This window comes from Zonotrichia albicollis, chromosome 3 (assembly GCF_047830755.1).
Source record: "Zonotrichia albicollis isolate bZonAlb1 chromosome 3, bZonAlb1.hap1, whole genome shotgun sequence".
NCBI lineage: Eukaryota > Metazoa > Chordata > Aves > Passeriformes > Passerellidae > Zonotrichia > Zonotrichia albicollis.
Genome location: NC_133821.1, coordinates 66,999,818 through 67,019,833, shown reverse-complemented (window position 1 = coordinate 67,019,833; position 20,016 = coordinate 66,999,818). Strand labels below are relative to the sequence as shown.

General features: G+C 37.0%; 1 protein-coding gene across 18 annotated transcripts in view; it reads right to left on the bottom strand.

The window, feature by feature from the left end:
• SYNE1 (spectrin repeat containing nuclear envelope protein 1) overlaps window positions 1-20,016 on the bottom strand; it is a 293,660-nt gene that overhangs the window by 116,284 nt on the left and 157,360 nt on the right. For all 18 annotated transcript variants that reach the window (XM_074537722.1, XM_074537721.1, XM_074537729.1 and 15 more), the window contains 15 exons: window positions 19,544-19,697; window positions 19,262-19,405; window positions 16,977-17,141; window positions 15,343-15,660; window positions 14,449-14,604; window positions 13,608-13,778; window positions 12,817-13,143; window positions 11,547-11,699; window positions 10,038-10,205; window positions 8,727-8,903; window positions 7,760-7,906; window positions 6,650-6,775; window positions 5,008-5,184; window positions 3,060-3,325; window positions 96-2,256 (listed from right to left, as the gene is read on the bottom strand). In XM_074537722.1, coding sequence (XP_074393823.1) covers window positions 96-2,256; window positions 3,060-3,325; window positions 5,008-5,184; window positions 6,650-6,775; window positions 7,760-7,906; window positions 8,727-8,903; window positions 10,038-10,205; window positions 11,547-11,699; window positions 12,817-13,143; window positions 13,608-13,778; window positions 14,449-14,604; window positions 15,343-15,660; window positions 16,977-17,141; window positions 19,262-19,405; window positions 19,544-19,697 — 4,810 coding nt within the window. The remainder of the gene's footprint in view (window positions 1-95; window positions 2,257-3,059; window positions 3,326-5,007; window positions 5,185-6,649; window positions 6,776-7,759; window positions 7,907-8,726; window positions 8,904-10,037; window positions 10,206-11,546; window positions 11,700-12,816; window positions 13,144-13,607; window positions 13,779-14,448; window positions 14,605-15,342; window positions 15,661-16,976; window positions 17,142-19,261; window positions 19,406-19,543; window positions 19,698-20,016) is intronic.

Genomic DNA, 20,016 nt, shown 5'->3' with positions numbered 1-20,016 from the left:
ATGAGTCTTTTTGTGATGTTTGTAAAGATCAAGCCACAGAACTATCTTTTTCAGCTTTGTTACCAAGAAACTAATGATGGTTTGGGTGGACTAACCTGTCTCATATGTATAGCTTCTTGAACTTCACTATCCAGTTCTGCCAGCTCAGCAAGAGTGTTTTCCAGGTCAGCAGGTATCAGCTCCTTTGCTTTCATGTAGCGTTCTTTCTCTTTATTGCTCAGGGCATTCATTATTCTGAGGCTTGACTGCACTTCTTCCTGATGTATCTGAACCTTTCGGATTTCTTCTTGGATGTTTTGCAGTTTGAGGTCCAAACTTAATGTTCCATTAAGTTCTGTTTTCACCCACCTCAACCATTCGAGTGAGCGGCAGATCTCTGTCTTGAAGTCAATGCTCTGCACAAGTCTGTTCTCACACTCCATCACCGTGTCAACAATGGCAGAATGCAAAGACTTCAGCTTCTCTTGCCAAGCCTTAACTTGGTGATTTGTAGTCTCATAAGCAGATGAGTCAACCTGAGGAGAAAGGGCTTCTAGATGTTCAGTTATTCGCTTCAGAAGACTTCCTGAGTCTTGCAAGCTGCCCACCAGAGAATGATATATTTTCAACTTTTCTTCTATTGGAAGAGTTTCTTCATTCACCTTAACCTGCTCCTTTTTCACTGTCTCTAGTTGTGCCTCAAACTGCATACACATCTTCTCATGCTCCTGGCATGCTTCTATTGTGTCATCCAACAGGTTGATTTTCTGTTCTATTTGCCTCTTCAACTTGTGATATAGTGTGGCAAGTTTTAACATCTCATCTGGCTGCCAGGGCTGGCCAGTGCTTCGAAAAGCCTCCTTCTTCTGGTTCAGTTCATCCACTGCTGCAGCAAGGCTTGTGGCTTCATCTAAGAGATCTCTGTAGGCTTGCTGGAGTGACACAGCTTCTTTGGCTGAAACAGCGGCTGGAGCTTTGTCCATGTTAATAAACTGGTCTTCCAGCTCGGTCAGAGCTTTACTTGTCAACTCAATCAAAGAGGCATACTCTTTTCTGGCATAAATTGCTTCCTGAACCTTATATAATTTTTCTTTTGCCAGAGCAGTGACAATATTGAATTGCTGAGGGAGACTATTAAGTTTTTCATCTAGATAAGAATGGTCCACTTCATTAAGTGATGGTAGGACTTCTTGGCCATCTCTTTGCAGTGCAAGTAGCAGATTTTCATATTCTGGAGATTGCTCAAGAATCTGTTGATATTTTGCCAGCTGGCTGTATAACTCAGTGTTAGAATTCATTACATTGACTTCTGGGAATGTGACAATATCAGCTTGTTTTAGCCAATGGCAAACTTTATCCAAATCTTCTTTGAAATATTTCCTGGAAACAATATTTTTCTCCAGTTCTAACAATCTCTGATTACACTTTTGTAAAACAGTGTCATACACATTCTGTAGTTCTTGCAGTTTACCTAACACCTCACTCTTTTCTTGATTTGTTGCTTCTTTCATTAAATCCCTTCCTTGAGCCCACAACCCCGTGACCTCATTTTGATAGGCCTTCAGATTAGCCTGGGTATTCTTACAAGTCCTGATCTGTTTATTCACATCTTCTGGCAAAAGACAAATATGTTCGGGAAACATCACCTTTTTCTCATGCTGGTGAATTTGGTTTGTAGCCTCAAAGACTGCCATGAGAAACTGGGTCTTTTCAGACAGTGCTTTATTCAGGTGTTTTCTCCGCTGGCCAACCAGATCACTGAGACAAGCCACATGGTGCTGGGCATCAGACACTGTTTTCTGCAGTTCTTGCCTTTCATTGAGCCCTAGGTTGGTCATCACCCTGTCAGCATCCTTCACAAGCATCTTCAGAACAAGCTGTTTGGCTTCAAGCTCACTGCAAATGGTAAGATGATCCATGAGAAGACTCTGAGCCATATCTGGAGGAGGGCTCTGTTTAAGAGCCTCTGAGACACTAGGTTGCTGTTCCTCCGCCCATTCCATTAGTTCCTGAAATCTGGAATGCACCAAGCTGAGCTCTTCTAAGGTTGAAACAGAGACTTGAATTTTCCGTTTGACAAGGTTCTCCAGCTGAGTCCAGCGTTGTTCAAAATGACTGAATTGCTCCTTTACTAATTCTTTGTCATCAAGATTTAAGTGTTCTATCATCTTCTGCTTCTGATCTTTCAAATCTTCCAGAGCAAATCTCCTTTCCTGTAGTGCAATTGCCAGTTTCTGCAAAGCTTCAAGGTGCACATTTGTACTTTCAGCATCAGATCTGTTATCAAAAAGGACAGGACAAAAATGAGTTATTAGATGCTATTTCAGCACAGGCTTTTAAAAAAGGTCAAGATCAATTATAAGCCCACTGCATACTGAAATCAATATGATATAAAGACCTACCATTTTCAAATTCCCTTGAAGGTAACAGCCTTGAACATTAATTTAAAAACTTCACAAATTTATTAGTTTCCCTTTCATCTGCTGATTGGTCATCAGGCTGACCATACACATTTACATGAATACAGACCATACTGACTACATTGCACATATGAAGAACAGCAAGTGTTGAGGTTGAAGTGAATCTTGTTCCATGGCAGTAAAGGCAGCAGCAATACACTCACAATTTTACTCACAGCTGGTGTGCTTATCCTTTGCAAAGCAGCTGCAAATCTTTAGGAGTAGTTACTAAGCTTTAATATAATAGTCTAATAGAAATAACATAGTGAAATAGATATAATGCAGTGAAAATGAACCAGTGAATGAACCATGAATTCATGGACCACCACAAATGAGAGAGTTTAAATGAAATAGTCAACATTCTTGAAATATCAGAAAATGCTATACCCTGAGACAGGATCAATCAGTGCTTGCCCTAAAGACAAACACTAAAGATCTGACCTGTCAAACTCTCTTCATCTCAACAGAAAGGATTAATTGCCTGATAATTACTAAGGGAGGTGTGCTTTTAATTAAGTATGCAAAAAGGGATTTTTAGTGGCTTCCACTTACAGACACTCTGTAATCAGCTCTTTCAGCACATATGCACAGTTTGTTTTGTAGATGCAACTCCTTTTTTACCTAGCCAGGTTGTCCCACTCTTTTGTGAGCTTTTCCAGGAAAACTTCAACAACATTCATGCGATCATGGTAATCCCTTGTCCTCTGCAGATCCTCCTCCCTCTGCATGAGCAAATTATGTGCCTGAAGGCAGAGGTCCAGCCACTGGTTGCTCAGTTCTCCTATTTCCTTGTGTTCAGGTGATTCCTGTCCTTGGGTTAGTTTGTTCATTTTCTCAGTCACAGAGGTGAGAGCTGACTGCTTAGACTGCAACTTCTGACTGAATTCCTGAAAAAGATACAAGTAAAACCCAATATAATAACATGCATTCAAAATTATAAAATGGAACTTAAATAAAAGCTCTGAAATAAATAAATTATATATGAACTAATTATCTGCTCAGGAAAATGCTCTGCAGATATAAATTGGAAGCAGTGCTTTCACTCCTCTCCAAACCCTCCTCCCCATCTTCTCACGTGAAGAAAAGTTGGTAATAGATGCTAAAGCAAGCCAGAGGAGTTTCCAAGTGCCAGTGATAAAAACAGAACTCATGACCGAGTCACATCCTGTTGTCCAGGCTTCAGGACTAGCACAGCCCCACCATACACTAAAACATGCAAGGTAGTCTTGAATCTCACAAGAATAATTCATTTCACCAGCACTATTACACTATCACTAGCTTTTTTTTTTTTCCTTTTTCATTAGAGACTAAAAATAGGAAGCAGAGTCCATGAGTCAGTGAGGCTCCATAGCCGTACTCTGTATTGTTCCTACTGCTGTAACAGCAACCATTACCACTGTCACTGTTGAAACAAAACCATGGATTACCTAGGTATGATTAATAACTAGTAACTGAAGGAGTTCATCTGCATACATGTCCTACCAAATAAGAAGTCAGAGAGATCCCAAAATGAAGAATACACAATATACTGACAACTAAAACTAACCAAATATTTTTCAGCCCTTACACACTAAGGTAAGTATCTTTTTCTACATTCTAGTTCCAGTAACTATAAGTAAACAAGCACACCCATCTCCAGTTCTGCCTCATTCCTCTTCATGACAGCTTCAAATGGAGCTAGGCATCTTCCTTTACCAGGGGAAATGATTAGGAAGAAAACACCTTGTGCCACATCTAACAGTACAGTGTGTGTCTCCCTTTCATTATAATCCAAAGTTACTGACTGAAAGAGTGAAGAAATAGAGACTCCTTCTTCTTCTTGGATTCTCATGATAGCTGATATAACAGCTTTCAGTCCAGATTGTGCTGAGGCATCTTCAAAGGTTTTGACTTTGTTCCAAAGTGTCAGTAGAACAGAAACGGAGAGGGAATGCTGTTGGCTTTTCACCTAACTCTTGGCACATCAGAAAAGTAATACAAACAAAGTCTAGATCAAAAATGCAAAACCCACATATTTAAAAATTTATTAAAGAAATTATCTTTTTGTAGATTTATTGGTATGTGCAGTAACTGATGTGTACAGAATGGTCATAAAATGGAATGAATGAGAGAAGATATGAAGGGATTTGTCTCATTAATTAAATTGTGTTTCTGTCATACCTCTTCTTAGAGATCAGCAATACCAAATAGTTTCATTGACTAATTTTGAAATACTTCTAAACTATTTAGAAAAAGAATTTAGCAATCACAATTTGTAAATCTTATCTTCAGGTCCACTGTGATCAGCATTTAGTCTACTCTAAAAGCAAATGCAAATCAGATCAGGAGGCTGACAGTTGTCTATTATTAAAAAAACAAAGCCAGAAAAATACCAAAGTACAGTTTTCTGCTCTCCAAATCACCCTGCAGCATCAACAAGGAAACACTCTTTCCTCTATGTTCTCTGCTCTTGTTTAGAGCATATAAGTCATTGTATGCAGTACATGCATATAATATAAATCACAAAAAAATATCAGCCACAGGATGAATTTCTTCCTTACCTTCTATTCTTAACCCAAAGTCTCCTTACCTTAACCTGGAGTACCATATTCTGGGCAATATTTAGCTCCAACTCTGCCCGTCTCCTTTTTAAATTCTGTACTTGTTGATCCGCATCCTGGAAATATATCCAGAGCTCAGCCTTCAACTGTTTGATCTCTTCCCAACCTTGAGACAAATACTGTGAGTGCATTATCTGTTGCTCAATCTAGAAGAAAAGAAATGGAGCAGGAATGCTTTAATTCATCTATTTTTGGAGAATGGAGGATGAATACCATTCTTCCTCTAAGCACAATACTGTACTAAAGCAATTTATGCACCGGATTCTGAAGGGGCTAACATTTTCCACAAAATGAGCCTTAACCTTCAAAAGTCACAAAAATTGTACCTATCAAAGGAAATATAGGTGGAAACAACAACAAAAAAGAAATTAACAATCATTCACCCTTGAGAGAAGCAAGTAAGCTTATGAATGTTTGTATTTCAATGTTCTTTGTCCTCTGTTAAAGCTTAAATTATTCGTATAATTTAGTCTACTGCATGCCAAGACTACTGCTAGAGTGTACCCTACATAAAAGTTTCAACGAAATAGTTCAATTTAATATGCTTAGCCCAGTTATTTTTCCTATATGCCTCTTCTGAAATGCCAATAAGAATGCTTACCAGATCTGAGCCATCAATCCTCTTACACCAATAGTGACACAGCTGCTTTTGCTCTAAATACAGCAGTCGGGTGCCTTTAAGATTTAGACACTCAACCAGCTTAGCATATCTAGGCACTATACCATCTGTAATTTCTTATCAATGTTTCACTGCTTTGCATGTCAAAGGAGTGTCTTATTCTCATGTTTGGGATGATTTTCAGCTATTCACTACTTCTGCCATATTTTTAGGGGTCATTTGGATGTGCACAATTCCCTTCTGTGGTATGGAATGCTGTTACTGTATGTATTAGATTTTTACTCTTGTTAGAAGTAGTTTCAAAACTTTGGTTGTGTGTCTGTGTAAGAGAGATTAAATTTTTCATGTTTAAAACAAGAGGAATGCTCATAACACTTTTCCAATAACTTAAGTTTACAGTTCTATTTTAAACCTAAGCATTAAATGACTTTAAAACTTAAAATTGAGGAAAACTTCTACAAATTAATATGCTGAAATAGATGTACTTTGATTCATTAACTAAACCATCATATTTTCTATTGTTATGATGGTTATTATATTAGTAATCTATTAATATTGGCCAATATGAACATATGTCTATTGTTGAATAAATAATAACAATAAAATATGTCTCAGATGTAATAAAATACAGAGGATATTAGACTGAATTGTTTTTTGAAAACATAACTTGAATAAAGTTTTCTTCCACAGAATGTTATTTCTGTAGCTTTAAACCAACATCTTGTAACATTGTGTAGGTACCTTTAGGAACCTTAGTTGTCTGTCTTTTTAATTAGTACCAGGACGGTAATGTATGGATTTAATAATTAAAAAAAAAAAAAAAGAAGCAGAAAGAGAAAACTATTTAACTATATTTAAAGAAATACTTAAGATGAAAGTAAGATGAAATTTCTTTAAACCATTGCCCAATATGACCTTTTTAAAAGGGAACAGATCAAGGCAGTTAAAGCTCTAAATAGGATTAGAAGTGGGTTGTTGTGGTTATCTTGTACCGTTTGTTTTGTTTGTTGAATATCTGCTGCTGTACTCTTCACTGTGGCATCTGACAGATCACACATGGAGCACAGGAGATCCAAATATGTATTAGCCTGCTCCTGCAGGGCCCGGAAATGTTTAACCTGAGGGAAGACAACTCAAAAATAAACTCTGAGACTGTGGAAATAATTTCTTGTTTTATTGCAATCACACATTTTAGTCTTTTTGCCCTGCCTTCTTATTTTTTCCATAAAATTAAATGTAGAAACACATTGTTTTTTAGGTAATGTTGCTATGTTATAATTATGGAAAGCAATAATCCTTAAAAACTTTATTATCTAATTACCAAAGTACTTGGAGACATATGAATTAGCTAGCTTATTTCTTAGCAACACAACAGGTGACAGACTCTTCCAATGTGAATGGGAACCAGAGCTTTATGGGCTTATCAACAATGTCCTGTTCCTACAGCTATAAAATTTTCCAGTGTCTGATAGATGATGAGAAATTCAGCTTAGTGGCACTTAGGTGCTGGTCTCACTGCGTCACACACACCCTGCTTCCCCTCCCCTTGTAGGTCTTTCCAGCATTTTTAGCACCATACCAGTTTAATTTAAAACCAAGCTACAAATCCAATGTAAAACACATTGTTACTAAGAATAATCAAAAATCAATGAACAAATTCTTAATGGTCAACTGCGGGCTACAGGCAGTTCTATGCTCTTAGACTGAAAAATTGTTTTAATTGCCTGATAATTGACTCTGTGTCTGTGGTAGTGTGAAAAGGTCTCATGAGGAACATAGTAAACAGATGGGCAATTGGACAAGCAGAAAGACACAACCCCTCTGCTAAACACAAGTATTGGAATATCTGATTTATCTAACTAGCCAACATTTTTCAGGTAACATGTTTCTAAGCATTAAGCAGAGCTAGTAAAAGCCCTCTTAGATTTTTCACCTACAGATATTTTGAATTCCAGATATTCCTTCTGGGGCTGGGAATGAACACTGAGGCTACACAGCTTTCTGAGAAGGCTAGAAAATATCTAATTTCTAGACATTTAAATCTCTCATCTGAACTTGCCTTGTTAAGAATAACTGAGCTTTTTCAAGTGCTAAACTTTTACCTGTTTAACTGCATCTGCCAGGCTGAACGCTGTCCAAGTTGTTGGCTTTAGCTCTGACTGCACTGTAGACAGCCAAGTCTGGCACTGTTGAAGAGTATCCTGATGATTAACATGCTTCTGGAGCTCATGTTCCAAAGTCTGGTACACCTAAACAAAACATTTTTTAAGTTTATCACATATTCAAATATCACATTATCTCTCTTTTCCTACCTTGAAAACTGACGATAAAATAGAATTATCAAGATGTTGATTATTTTAGCCCTTGTACGCAAGAGCTGAAAGCTCCTTAAACTCTCACTGCACCCTGATAACATGTGAAGAAGATGCACAATATTTAATGCACAGATTCTGAAAAGAAAAAATAGAGATGCAAATGAAGAACATGCTCTCTTTTTCCTGTATCCAACATTTTTGTATTGATTTTGTATAGGATTATTTTTAGTTTGTTTTTGGGTTGTTTTGTTTAGGGTTTTTTGGGTTTTGTTTGGGCATTTTTTTGACTGCTGGCTTGATCTCCTAATTGGTTTAACAGAATGACCCAGCTGTCCATTCTTGTTCTGGTTTTAATGAGAGAGACAGTATTTCCTAGCACATACTTGAGACCTGTTTATGTATGTACGCAAACTATCAACACTAAGACTGCAATTTGCTCCCTAGTTTTTGAAATAGAAAAAAGTCTATTTTTTTCTGCTGCAGCTGCTCAGAAGCTAGTGTACCATGAAGGTAGTGAGCATGTAGCAAGAAATAGAACTGACAGGCCACTACTTTTGCTGGTTGCAAGACAACATTTGGATCACAAGGAATTCAGCTGTAGCACAGGAATGATGAAGTGCTCAGTAACCTGTAGGCTCAACCAAAATGGAAACAGTAGGAAGTTTTATACCAGTGAAAGAAATATCTCATAGAAATAAAAATACACTTTATTTTTAAATGGCATGAAAAAAAATATCTTTGAAACAAGCCTTACTCTTTGGGCTGTGCTACATATGGCAGAATAGCTGTCCCTTGTCCCCTGAAGATGGCTTTGTATATTTTGCTTAAATTTTGCTTGAAGATGTTCTGAGCACTGGCCGATCAGGTAGTCACCTTTACTCTTAAGGTTGTTCAAACGATCTTCAAACCCTGCAATTTCTTCCATGATAGCCTAAGAAACAGATAAAATACTTTTGAAGAAATATGCTTGCTGCGGCACAGAACATTTTTTCTCCCTCCTTTAAACACTTTCATCTTCAGATTTGGAAAAAAAAATTCAGACAACATGTGTTGTCATAGTCAAGCTATTGGATTCCATGTTTATTGTAAAGTCATTGTCGAAAGTCTTTACACAGATAGCCCACAGAAACAGCAGTAGCACTGTCATAATGTGTACACATTCTCTGCTCAGACTCCATGACTATGCCTAATCTTCATTTGTTGCATGCTCTTCAAGGCTTCTCCAGCTTCTCTTGTGTCTAGTAATGCAAATTAAATCTCATGCTGAATCCTATCTCATTCCATAAGCTCTTTCACGGTTGACAGTTCTTTCCATTGACTTTGGCGGAGCCAATTTTTTATCTGAAGAGGTTACTTAAAAAATAGCACACCAATCACAAATAATTTAAAGACTTCAATATTTGCTCAATCCCAGTTTCAGGTAGTGGTAGGCTGGATTTTGTTCTCTTTTATCTTCTAGAAAGCATTGGCTATCAAGGTATTAAATGATTTTCACTAACAGCAACCATAATACCACCTTGACTAAAAGTTACAACCTAATAGAACCTAAAATTAGAACAACCTAATAGAGGTGCCTCTAGTTTCTGTACTTTCTTCTCCATTGCTGTTTTATCAACCGAATACAATGTGGTGATCACATCCAAAACAACAACTCCAAAGTTGTTGTTAGCAGATCCATATAAAGAAAATTTTCAATGTATTTTTTTTTCAACCTGAGAAGTGCTAAAACAAATACTTCAGGAGTAAAATGACCAAAAAATACTTCAGGAGTAAAATGACCAAAATCCAGTTTCTGTGGTTCATTTTCTGGGAAGTCTCAGGGAAAATCTGACACAGAATTCAGATCAGAGTGCATCAAAGCTCTTTTTGTACGTGTAGTTCTGTCCAAGAAAGGATGCTAATAACAAGCCAGATTTGTTAACTGCATTAATGACACTGATGCTTATTTACACAGTTAGCAGCAAGAGAAATAAAACAGGGAGATGATAAACAATAAGAGTGCTGGAGCAAAGGCAGAGAAGAAAAATTCTATTTTACAAAGGAAGATCACCAATACCAAACCCACCTTTTGGTTAGCTAGTTGCTGAGTGATTATTTCAAGATTGTTGCTTTCCATGAGGTCCGGGCTGGCCAATCTGCTGGACATATGTAATAACCATTTTTCACCTTCTTGCAAATCACTATTGTAATCCTCATGTTCTTTTACTCTCACCTCTAAGGTTTCAACACATGCCTGCAGGTCCACAATAACTGAAATTAATTTTTCAGGTACAAGAGTTTTTACAAGATTTGATTTTACAAGAGTTAAAAAAAACCCAAATAAGCCAAAACCCACCAAGAACTTGAAAACATAGTAAGAATTATCATCTAAATTTATATTCCTGTGAGGAAAGCTCATATGAATAGACTGTAAAGAAAGAAATCAAAACACACATTTATTCTAGGAATACATTTCTGTGATAATTACTTCTGTGGTACCAAGCAGTATTTTCATTCCAGATGAAATACCATACTTTGAAGACTGAGGGAAACACTTGAGAAATGAACACAATCAACTTGACACTGAATTCACTAACAGTTATTACACACTCTGCAAGATTCCACTTGACCTACCAAATGCTATGGCTGCTGCTTACAGCCTTTGCATACTGCAAAGGGTATGTAATGTAAGTGTACTGGGCAGTACATACTGCCCAGGCCTGTGGTAGGCAAATTAAGAATGTACGCACTGACTTAAAAAGAATTTATTCTTTTCAGGAAGCTTCTCTAAATTTCAGCCCCCAAAATTGTTTCTAATGCAAGCGGCATCACTTTTTTGCTACAGATCAGAGGTGTATCTTTAAACTAAAAAACAACCTTGAAAAAAATAAAATCATTTCCTATTGGTGTCTGGATTGGCAATTAAAGGTGCCTAGGTCAAACATAAGTACTAACATGGTTTGCAGAGCTTATCCTTGTTAGGAGTATAACCTATTAAAAGCTTTAGGAATAATCATACTTTAGGATGTATTTAGAAGCATTAGACCTTCCAAAGTACTACATACATATGGACTAATGAATCAGTGTTAATTAATAATGTCCTTGCTGAATTAAATTATATCCATCTTGCAGCTTGTTTTCTCCACTGCCTTTTATTCAACAACTAAACTAAACAGTGTTTGTGGAGATCAAGCAGAAACAAGAGAGAGTATAACATAAAGGGATCAATCCCTTCAAGAAATGATGTACCTAGAATTATAATAAATGCTTCTAAAAGTAGTAACAATAACACAAACTAGTCACTGATACATATCTCCTTAGTGGTACAAAACACAAAGACTACACATGCCACAGTCAATTCATTTCAGCTACCCTGGTTAGATTTATTTATGTAGTTTTTTCCATATTCAAAATTTGTCTGTCACTTCTGTCCCCCCTCCAAAAGAAAATATAAAAAAACCAAAAAAGCACCAAGAGTAATTAAGGGTAGCTGGTTCTTTGTACAGAAATGACAACATGAAATGAATAGCTATTTTCTTAAAGAGGGATAAAAATACAGCAAATTGGAAGAATCCCTAAGTTTCTTCCTTTTTACCTTAGTTTTGCTGCAGAGTTCCTGGTAACTGCTCTGAAGGTCTTGAATGTTGTTCTTTAGAGCCACATCATTCACCAGATCACAGAGTGCCTCTCCCTTTTCAATCACTGACTTTATTGAGGGTTCATGAGACAGAACAGTCTGTTGTATGGACTACAATGCAAGCAAGAATTAAAACATACCTACTGGTCACTGGAGATGTATTCCACTAACTTCCCTTTGATCTGATGCACAGCCTTCTACCATGGTTTATACCATCCTTTCCAGACAGGCAGAACTTTGTTTAACAATGCAGGATTCTGTTTCTCAGCCCTGCCCTGAGACAACAACTGTGCACACATGTGAAAACAACTGAGTGGCTAGTAGCATGGCTGACAGTCTGGAGCTGGTGAAGCAAAGGAGTCTATCTGCATGAAGTGGCTAGTTCTAGGGATAAAATTTATTCAGAGGAAGAAACTATGAAAATAGGTGGGAAAGTATCACCAAAGCCATCCCCTTAATGAGATGGTAAGGGGAACTGGGCAGCTTTAGCAAGAAAGCCTTGAAGCAATGTAGGTACTGCTCAGCAATTACCAAAACATTGGTTTGTTGGCAATATATTTTCAGCCACAAATGTAAAGCACAGCACTACATGGGCTGCTGTGAGTAGAGTTAACTCCACCTCAGCTGGGAGCAGTACTATTTCATGAAATATCTGTAATCCTAGAGTATTTTACGAAAAAATCATTAGAAGAAGAAATGGGGTTTGTAAACACATCTTCTACTCATTTTTGTGACTGGAGAATAACCAGTCATAACATAACACTTCATTAAAATCCTGATAAAAACCTGGGAGGTTATAGCAGCTGTCCAAGATATCAGTTGAGCTGGGACATCCAGCTTTAACCAGAAAGCTGATTAAGTCAATGTTTAAGTGACAATGTCTGAAGTTAAGAAAGACCAACTGATTTCTATATTCACTTCAACTGCAATCACCTCTGCTGAGATCAATGCAATTACTCATATGTGTACTCATAAAAGAATTTTGCTCCATTACAGGAAACTTCCAGCTATGGAAGACTTTTTACGACGTTCACATTTCAAATCAAGGGGCTCAGTCTGGTTTGTAGAAGCAGGTATCATGCATGTTTTCATTGATGCTGATTGGGACATTCAGAGCAGAAACACCTCATGTACCTATTGAAGAAACTTGGATACCTGATCAGAGGATTTACTGAGAATCACTAGATTAAAATAAACTCAATAGTATTATGAGGTAATCTCTTTTTACCTTGTATTTGGACAATTGTGCCTTCTTCTCATAGAGCTCACTCTTTGGCTCCACAGGAGCATGTAAGATGGCTTGGTACTCCATGACCCACTGAGTTTGGGCTTTATACTTGTCTGAGAACTCCTTCACCAGCTGAAGACACTTCTCTGAAGTCATGTGCTCTTTTCTGATGGAGCCAGCCAGCTCTTCAAGCTGTTCCACGTGATCTCCAATTTCTTTTCTGAACTGGTCAACTTCGTTTTCTTCCATGAATTTTATAGCTCGCTCCCCCTTCTCACGGGCTGATTTCAGTAAACTGTAGCCTATGTCCATATCACTCAATAGCACCTGTGAAGGAAACCTTGTTTAACAGAAAATGTCTGAAAACTTGCCTTTTTAAAACTTTGTTACAGACACAGAAAGAATTGCTAGGGAAAATTAGTGGACTTTTCAGTACAAAATTGCGTGGAGTTAAGATGCATCAAGCATACTTGCAGGGAATTGGGGATATAGGAATTTATTTTAAGTTTTAACCTAACATAAAATAGATACAAGCATGCCTTATGGAAGGATAGGACTAGTATTTAGGACTATATTATTTAGGACTATTTGCTATATTATTTAGGACTACTTGTAACTTCAATAGCCAAACTATGATCTAATGAGATGTGATAACAGAAAGTTTTGTACTGTGTAGTCTTATCTCCTCTGGGAGGGTAAAGCCAGAATTTTGACCAGCTGTTAAGATGAATGTTAAAATACAGCCTCCTGTTTGTGAACAGAAACAAAAATTGCATTTAAGAAAGCTGTACCTCTAGTTTCTGCACTTTTTTCTCCATTACTGTTTTATCAACCACGTCAAATTTGGTGATCACATTTTTGAAGTTCTTGTTAGTAGCTCCATACCAATTTGTGTAAGCACTAAAAGACAATTCTGACTCCTCCATACAGCGTATTTCTTCTTCCAGAAACTTTACTTGCTCCTTCAAACAAATACAGAGAGTAAGGGGTAGAAACAAGGACCACGCAGATGTTTACCATTGGTATTGCTTTAAGATCACAATAAATTGCTATTTATTAATAAAATCTATTATACAAAGATAAAACATATAGGCTTTGAGTTATTTCATAAATAGTGAATTTAAATAATTCTTACAGGGCTCTTGTCAGGGTGCACATATGTCAATCACCAGTGTTACAACTGAACTAATACTAAACACTGAAAATGTACTCACATTTTGAACTTTGAATTGTGACTTTTCATTACAGTACTATGAGGCAATTACTACTTAAACTAACCTGAAGACTTCACCTTACCAAATCAAAATTCCACATACTAATGTGTTATCAGTGGCAGTCTGAAAACATTTCTCTGCAGGTCAATCAGCATTCAAGCATACTTTATTCTGAATTTCTCCTCTGAAACTATCAAAAAAAGATAGTGACAGGGCAGTCTGCTTCATTATCCTGATTATGTTTCTGTAATACATTTAATCCAATGAAATCTATGTGTATATGTATCTGAATATATATGTGAATGTTGTGCTAATGAGTCTACAGTAATGAACAGACTCTGATAAAGTCTAATTACAAAAGCTTGTATTTGCTTCTTAACTGGCAACTTATGATGTTACAATTTATGATGTTACTTACCAAGACATGAAGAAGAAGAGTTTGGTAGCGAGATGTAAGCTGTGTAGCCTGACTTCCCATTCTACTTGCAGTGAGATTTTCCTCTAGTATTTGCTGAGCCAATACTCCAACCTCCTCTACATCATCTTTGTAGATTGTAATGTCTTCATGCCACTTCTATGAGAAAGAAATTATCAAACTTGTATGACTGATTCAAACATCTCAAATGATCAGGAATTTAATTGTAACTAAGTCAGGAAATCATTGAAAAGAAAAACTAATACATGGCTGTAAACATTCATTCACAACTGGAAAACAAACCAGAATCTGATGAAAGTTATTGTAACAAATATGCTGGAAAGATTTGCATCCCATATGGACTGCATTTCATTACTACTGATACAATACTTGCAATTTTTTCTCCCTTGAAAAATGATAGTAGAAATACAATATGGACTTTCCATAGATTTCACCTGAAGTTTTGAAGATGACTGTAAAGTGTAACATGGCTTCCTGTGTTTACTCAGAACCATGTCTTCTTGACTCAAGGAGAATTATTACATCAACACCGTGGGGACTTCATAACACAGCTGGTCACATTTTAGTCTTGTTATTATATTCATTCTTTTCCATTCCACTGCCTATCTTTGTACTCAGTTACATCGTCATACACTACAGAGAATTTGAATTACAGATGTCCCTGCAAGATTTCAACATTGCTATAGCCATACCTCCACCAGTAAAATGGGAGGAACCTGGATCTAGAAGGCAGAAAGCTCTCTTGGAAACATAATTTTAGTTAACAACTCAGAATAAATTGAAAAGCTTTCCCTCATTTTCACAGTGCCATCAAAAATTGACATGGAAACCACACATATTATTTTGTTTAAGGAATGCCTTAACTATATTCTTTACCTTCATTTGTTGAAGCTGCATTTCTTTTGTTGCTCTACCAGACCTCCTCCCCGTCCTGATGGCAACTTTCTCCTCCAGGTTTGTTAACCAGTCATTAACCTTCTGAAATTTTTTCTCCATTAACCTCTGTTTGCTCACAGTGGCATTTAATTGGCTTCTTGCTTCAGAAAGCCTGTGCTGATAAACTTGCCAGTCCTGCCGTAGGGATTCTAGGGCTCTGTCTTCTATCTGGGGAATTCCCCAGGGAATCACCTCCTCTCTGGCATGGACAGCAGCATTCAATAATGCTTGTCCCTCTGCACAGTGGACCTGCAGCTCCTGTAAAGGCAGAGTTAGTTACATACCCTACATTGACAGCTTTCATTCACACATGGCAAAAACCCCCTTGGCTCCTCTGAAGACAGCCGGGCATTCTCTTTAGTTATCTATGTTAAACATATATTAGAGAGAGTTTTTCCTCTAATAACACAGCATGCTCACTTACAAAGCACACCAAGTACCATTATTACTGACAACTGAACTGCAGAAAATTATTGACAAATCATGCACTAAATTCTTTCCTCTCCTGCCAAGTTCATCAGTTCTGAAACACTGGCTGCCTGAGACAGCATGAGATGGATGGAATCCATTCACCACAGCATGAACTCAAAACTTTCCAGATGTGTAAAGCAGACTGTAAGACTGGTTCTAAAGCTGAATCTCTTTAAAAACTGAGGCCTCAAAAATATATTCCAAAATATACCAACAATTTATTGTTACATATGTTTGAGACAACACTCCAGACTAATTTTTGATACCCTGTCCTAGATATATATGCCATTTTTCATGCTTATTAGCAATTAATCAGAAAGTACAAAGTGATTAAATCTGATTAGAAAACATAACAAGGAAATTACCTTTACAAAACACAGCTGTGTTTCATCTCAGATTTCACTTGAGATACATATCCATATTTTCAAAATGGGTTTTGTAGATTAACTATAATGAGCAGAAGTATATGCAGAGTCCCTAATCACACAAAGACCCTCTCAGTATCCCGAAGAAGGTAATAAACATTTCATATCTCAAGTACAGATTTTGCACTCCTTCAACAACGGGTATTAAAGCATTTTAAGTCAGCTTAAGATAATAACTGGGGAATTTTTGAAGCACTGTGTGTTCACTGTTCACTTTCACTGAAGTGAGTCAGTGGAAGTCTTCCCACCTCACTATGGGAGCCAGCCTGAGTGAGTGGAACTGCCTGAAAGCAGGTGCACCTGCACTGCGAGCAATAAAAGATGGAACATCAACGAAAACACTCTTCAAATTTTACGAAACACATAGGGAAAAGAAGAGATAGACCAACAACTAACAAAAATTCAATACTTTCAAGAAAGGATTAGTATGCCTGGAGATTTCATTCAAGACCTGACACTTTTTTCCAGAAATGAGCAACAGTGTTTCCACTACATTTATTGGCACTATGGAGCAACAAAGGGTTCATATATATTGCAATTTCAAGTTGGTCTCAAGACAATTTTCGTCTGGCAATAAATATTAGTCTGTTACTATACCATCACAGGATTGATTTTGTTTTAAATTTAATTTTATTTTTTAAAACTTTTATTTTCCTGTGGGTGTCACACATCACATACCTGTAAATCTCGTAGCGTTGCCTCCTGTTCCTGGGCATCACCATCAAGATGTGATAAACAGTCAAGTTTTTCCTGCTCCTTCTCCAGCCATACTTCAAAGGCCTTCAGATTTCTTTGGTACTCTTGGTGTAAAGTAAGCAGTCCTTCAGCTTTTGTTACAGCCTCCTGTATGTGAAAATATTTACAAATTTGTATACATATCTTAGTGTATTGTGAAACCAAGAGAACATAAACCCAACCCATCCATCAAGGGAAAAGGTTTGAATCTGATGCTGAACTTCCAAAGAATTCAAGACTACTTGAATTCTGAAGATGACTCAATTGATTATAGGGAAAGAGGGAGACACATAGGGGTAAAAATACTTATTCCAGAAGATAAGTTTGTAACTTCTGAGATTTAGAGTTTTGATTTGGGATTACTTTTAAATAACACCTTAGTAGTTAATAACAAAACTTCCTTGATTTTTACTGCAATTTAAATCAACTTTGCTGAAGTGATTAATAAGCATATGGCCTTAGAAATTGCATTCTTTTCTTTTGCATGACATTTTTTTTTTTTGCAAATGGAACTGGAATCTTCTGTTAGGAATATCCACTATCTTAGGTTTGAAGATATCAGCAGTCCCTACACACAGTGAGAAACAGACTACAACGCTTCTGTGTATGTGGGTGAGCAAGTTACAAAAATTTTAGCACTAAAATATTACCATATGTGGAGTACAGAGGGAAAGGTGTCATATATTGGCACAAGATTACCCTTACTAAGTGCAAGAAAAATATACTACATGTAATTCCCATCCTCTAAGAAATTATGAGAATGTGGAACCAAGTTCTGATGAATTTACTGTCTGCTTTACCTCTTATTTCTAACAGGTCTGTCTAGTGGGAGAAAGGAGGAGAACAAGAGTCCTATCACTCCTTTTAAAAGGCTTGTCCATGCCCAGAAGTGGGAACGGGAGAAGAGAGACCAGTTTTCTTGCCTCTCAACAGGAGCTTAGGAAATTACAACTCTTGGTCTGCTCAGAAGTGGGCCATAAATCTTTGGGGAATCTTACCATGTTTCCAGCCTGGCCAGAGGATCAGTAAAATATTTGAACATTCTTAACTTTCCAGCTACTTGCTTTGAATTTTTAATTTCTTTCTCAGGGCTGATTGCACTATTAATACTTAACACTACCACCACAGCTGAGAACAGAGAAGCCCAGTCATCTGGAGAAAGAAGCAATGCTTCTTGCTACATGAGGTAATATGTACAGAACTCTTGCCTCTATGAGCCACCATCCATTTCTTCTCATTCCCATGCTGTTACTCTAACTGAACAAATACAGGTAGCTTCTACAGCTTTTTGCAGGAGAAAAAGGTAATGACTAGGGCATCTCCATGGAATAGTATATTTACCAGCACTTCCCAGGACTTATCTATCTCTCTGGCAAATCTGAGCAATTTTATTCACTCAAGCTCAAAAGAATAATGTTGAGCATGGCATTTTTGCAGTTGTGGAAGAGAGGTCCACACAACACTGAATCACTTATGTGTTTGAAAAACTGAATTTTGGCTGAATTTTGAATTTTGTCATTCTTCATGACAAAGGCATCACTGAGACAACAAAATTCAATTTTACTACATTGCTATCCTGAAGCAAAGCCAGCTGTCTGAGCATGTGTTAGTCATTATTTAATTATCACAGAAGAACTTGGGTTAACTGGAGGTAATTGCCTAGATTTATCTCTATCACCAGGTCTTTTATTATTTTTTTTTTACCTTATATCTTATCCTAAACCCCATCCTGTTCTTAATCTATGTCCTAATTTTTTCCAGATATACAAAATCAATATTTATCAGAAAATGTAGTACCTATTACACTTGTGTCAGTTTACTTGCTAATAAGGTTCATGCTCATTCATAAAATCTCTGTAGCTGCCAAATATTTGTGAATCACACAACTGACTGATAAAATTTATTGCAACCATACACTTATGCAAATCACAAGTCTGAAGATTTTTTCAACATTTCAGTCACACTGGGTAAAATTATATCTGTGCTGAAGTCAATGAACCTTTTGACATGGAGTTCCAGAGACTATTCTGATTTTTAAAACCCTTCTGAAAGATCTGAAGCTCAGTACAGGAAGACAGACTTATTAATCACCCTAGTAGGTTTCTGCTACAGTAAGTTACAGCTGTCCCAAACTCTTAATCCTCATTTAACTGTAAAATAAATGATCAATGAAAATATCTTTTCCTTGTTGCCAGCTAAACAAGTAGTGCTATGAAGAAAAACTGTACCTTTGCTCTTTCTTTGAGGAACTTATACCTCTCCTGAAGGTCTTGCAGCTCAAGCTGAGCAATGTAGTGCTCAGCCATGCCCTTTCCTTTCACTTCAATAGTCTCCAACAGGCTGTTATGACTCAACACCTCTTCATTGAGTAGCTGCAAAACAGAAAGACAAGAACATATAAAGGGCACCATTAAAACAAGACCACAGATTAATCTTGCAGTTAGACAGTTTGGTTTATTGCCTCTAAGGTGTTATGTACTTGTTGATGGTTTGTTGTAAATCAAACACACCTTTGCTTTGCTGAGGGCAGCTGTTTTTTCCCTCAGTTCAGCATATTGCCTTTCAGAAGCATTCATACTTGTTTCTACTTTGTCCATCCATCTGGAAAACTGATTAACATCTTCCTGGTAACTCGTCCATTTGGAGAGAGCTCCTTCAAGTTGACTGCAATTTAAAAATACATATTTTTTGTGATAGTGAAAGTTCCGTGCTATTTGAGCAGTGAGATATAATCATATACAGATATTCTAGGATATTTTTATGAGAGTGATACATCACAAAATAAGCAATCTATTAAAATCCTACAGGTTTTAACTAGCAGTACTGTTTAACTAACAAAGAGAAATTACGTTTTCCAAACATGGAATATTAAGTAGATCTGTAATTTATGTAGCTGACACCTTCTAGGTTTAGTAAATGAATTGCAACTGAAAGCATAAGACCCAGAATCAGAAATTTCCTGCCCCTTTACCTACATTCAAAA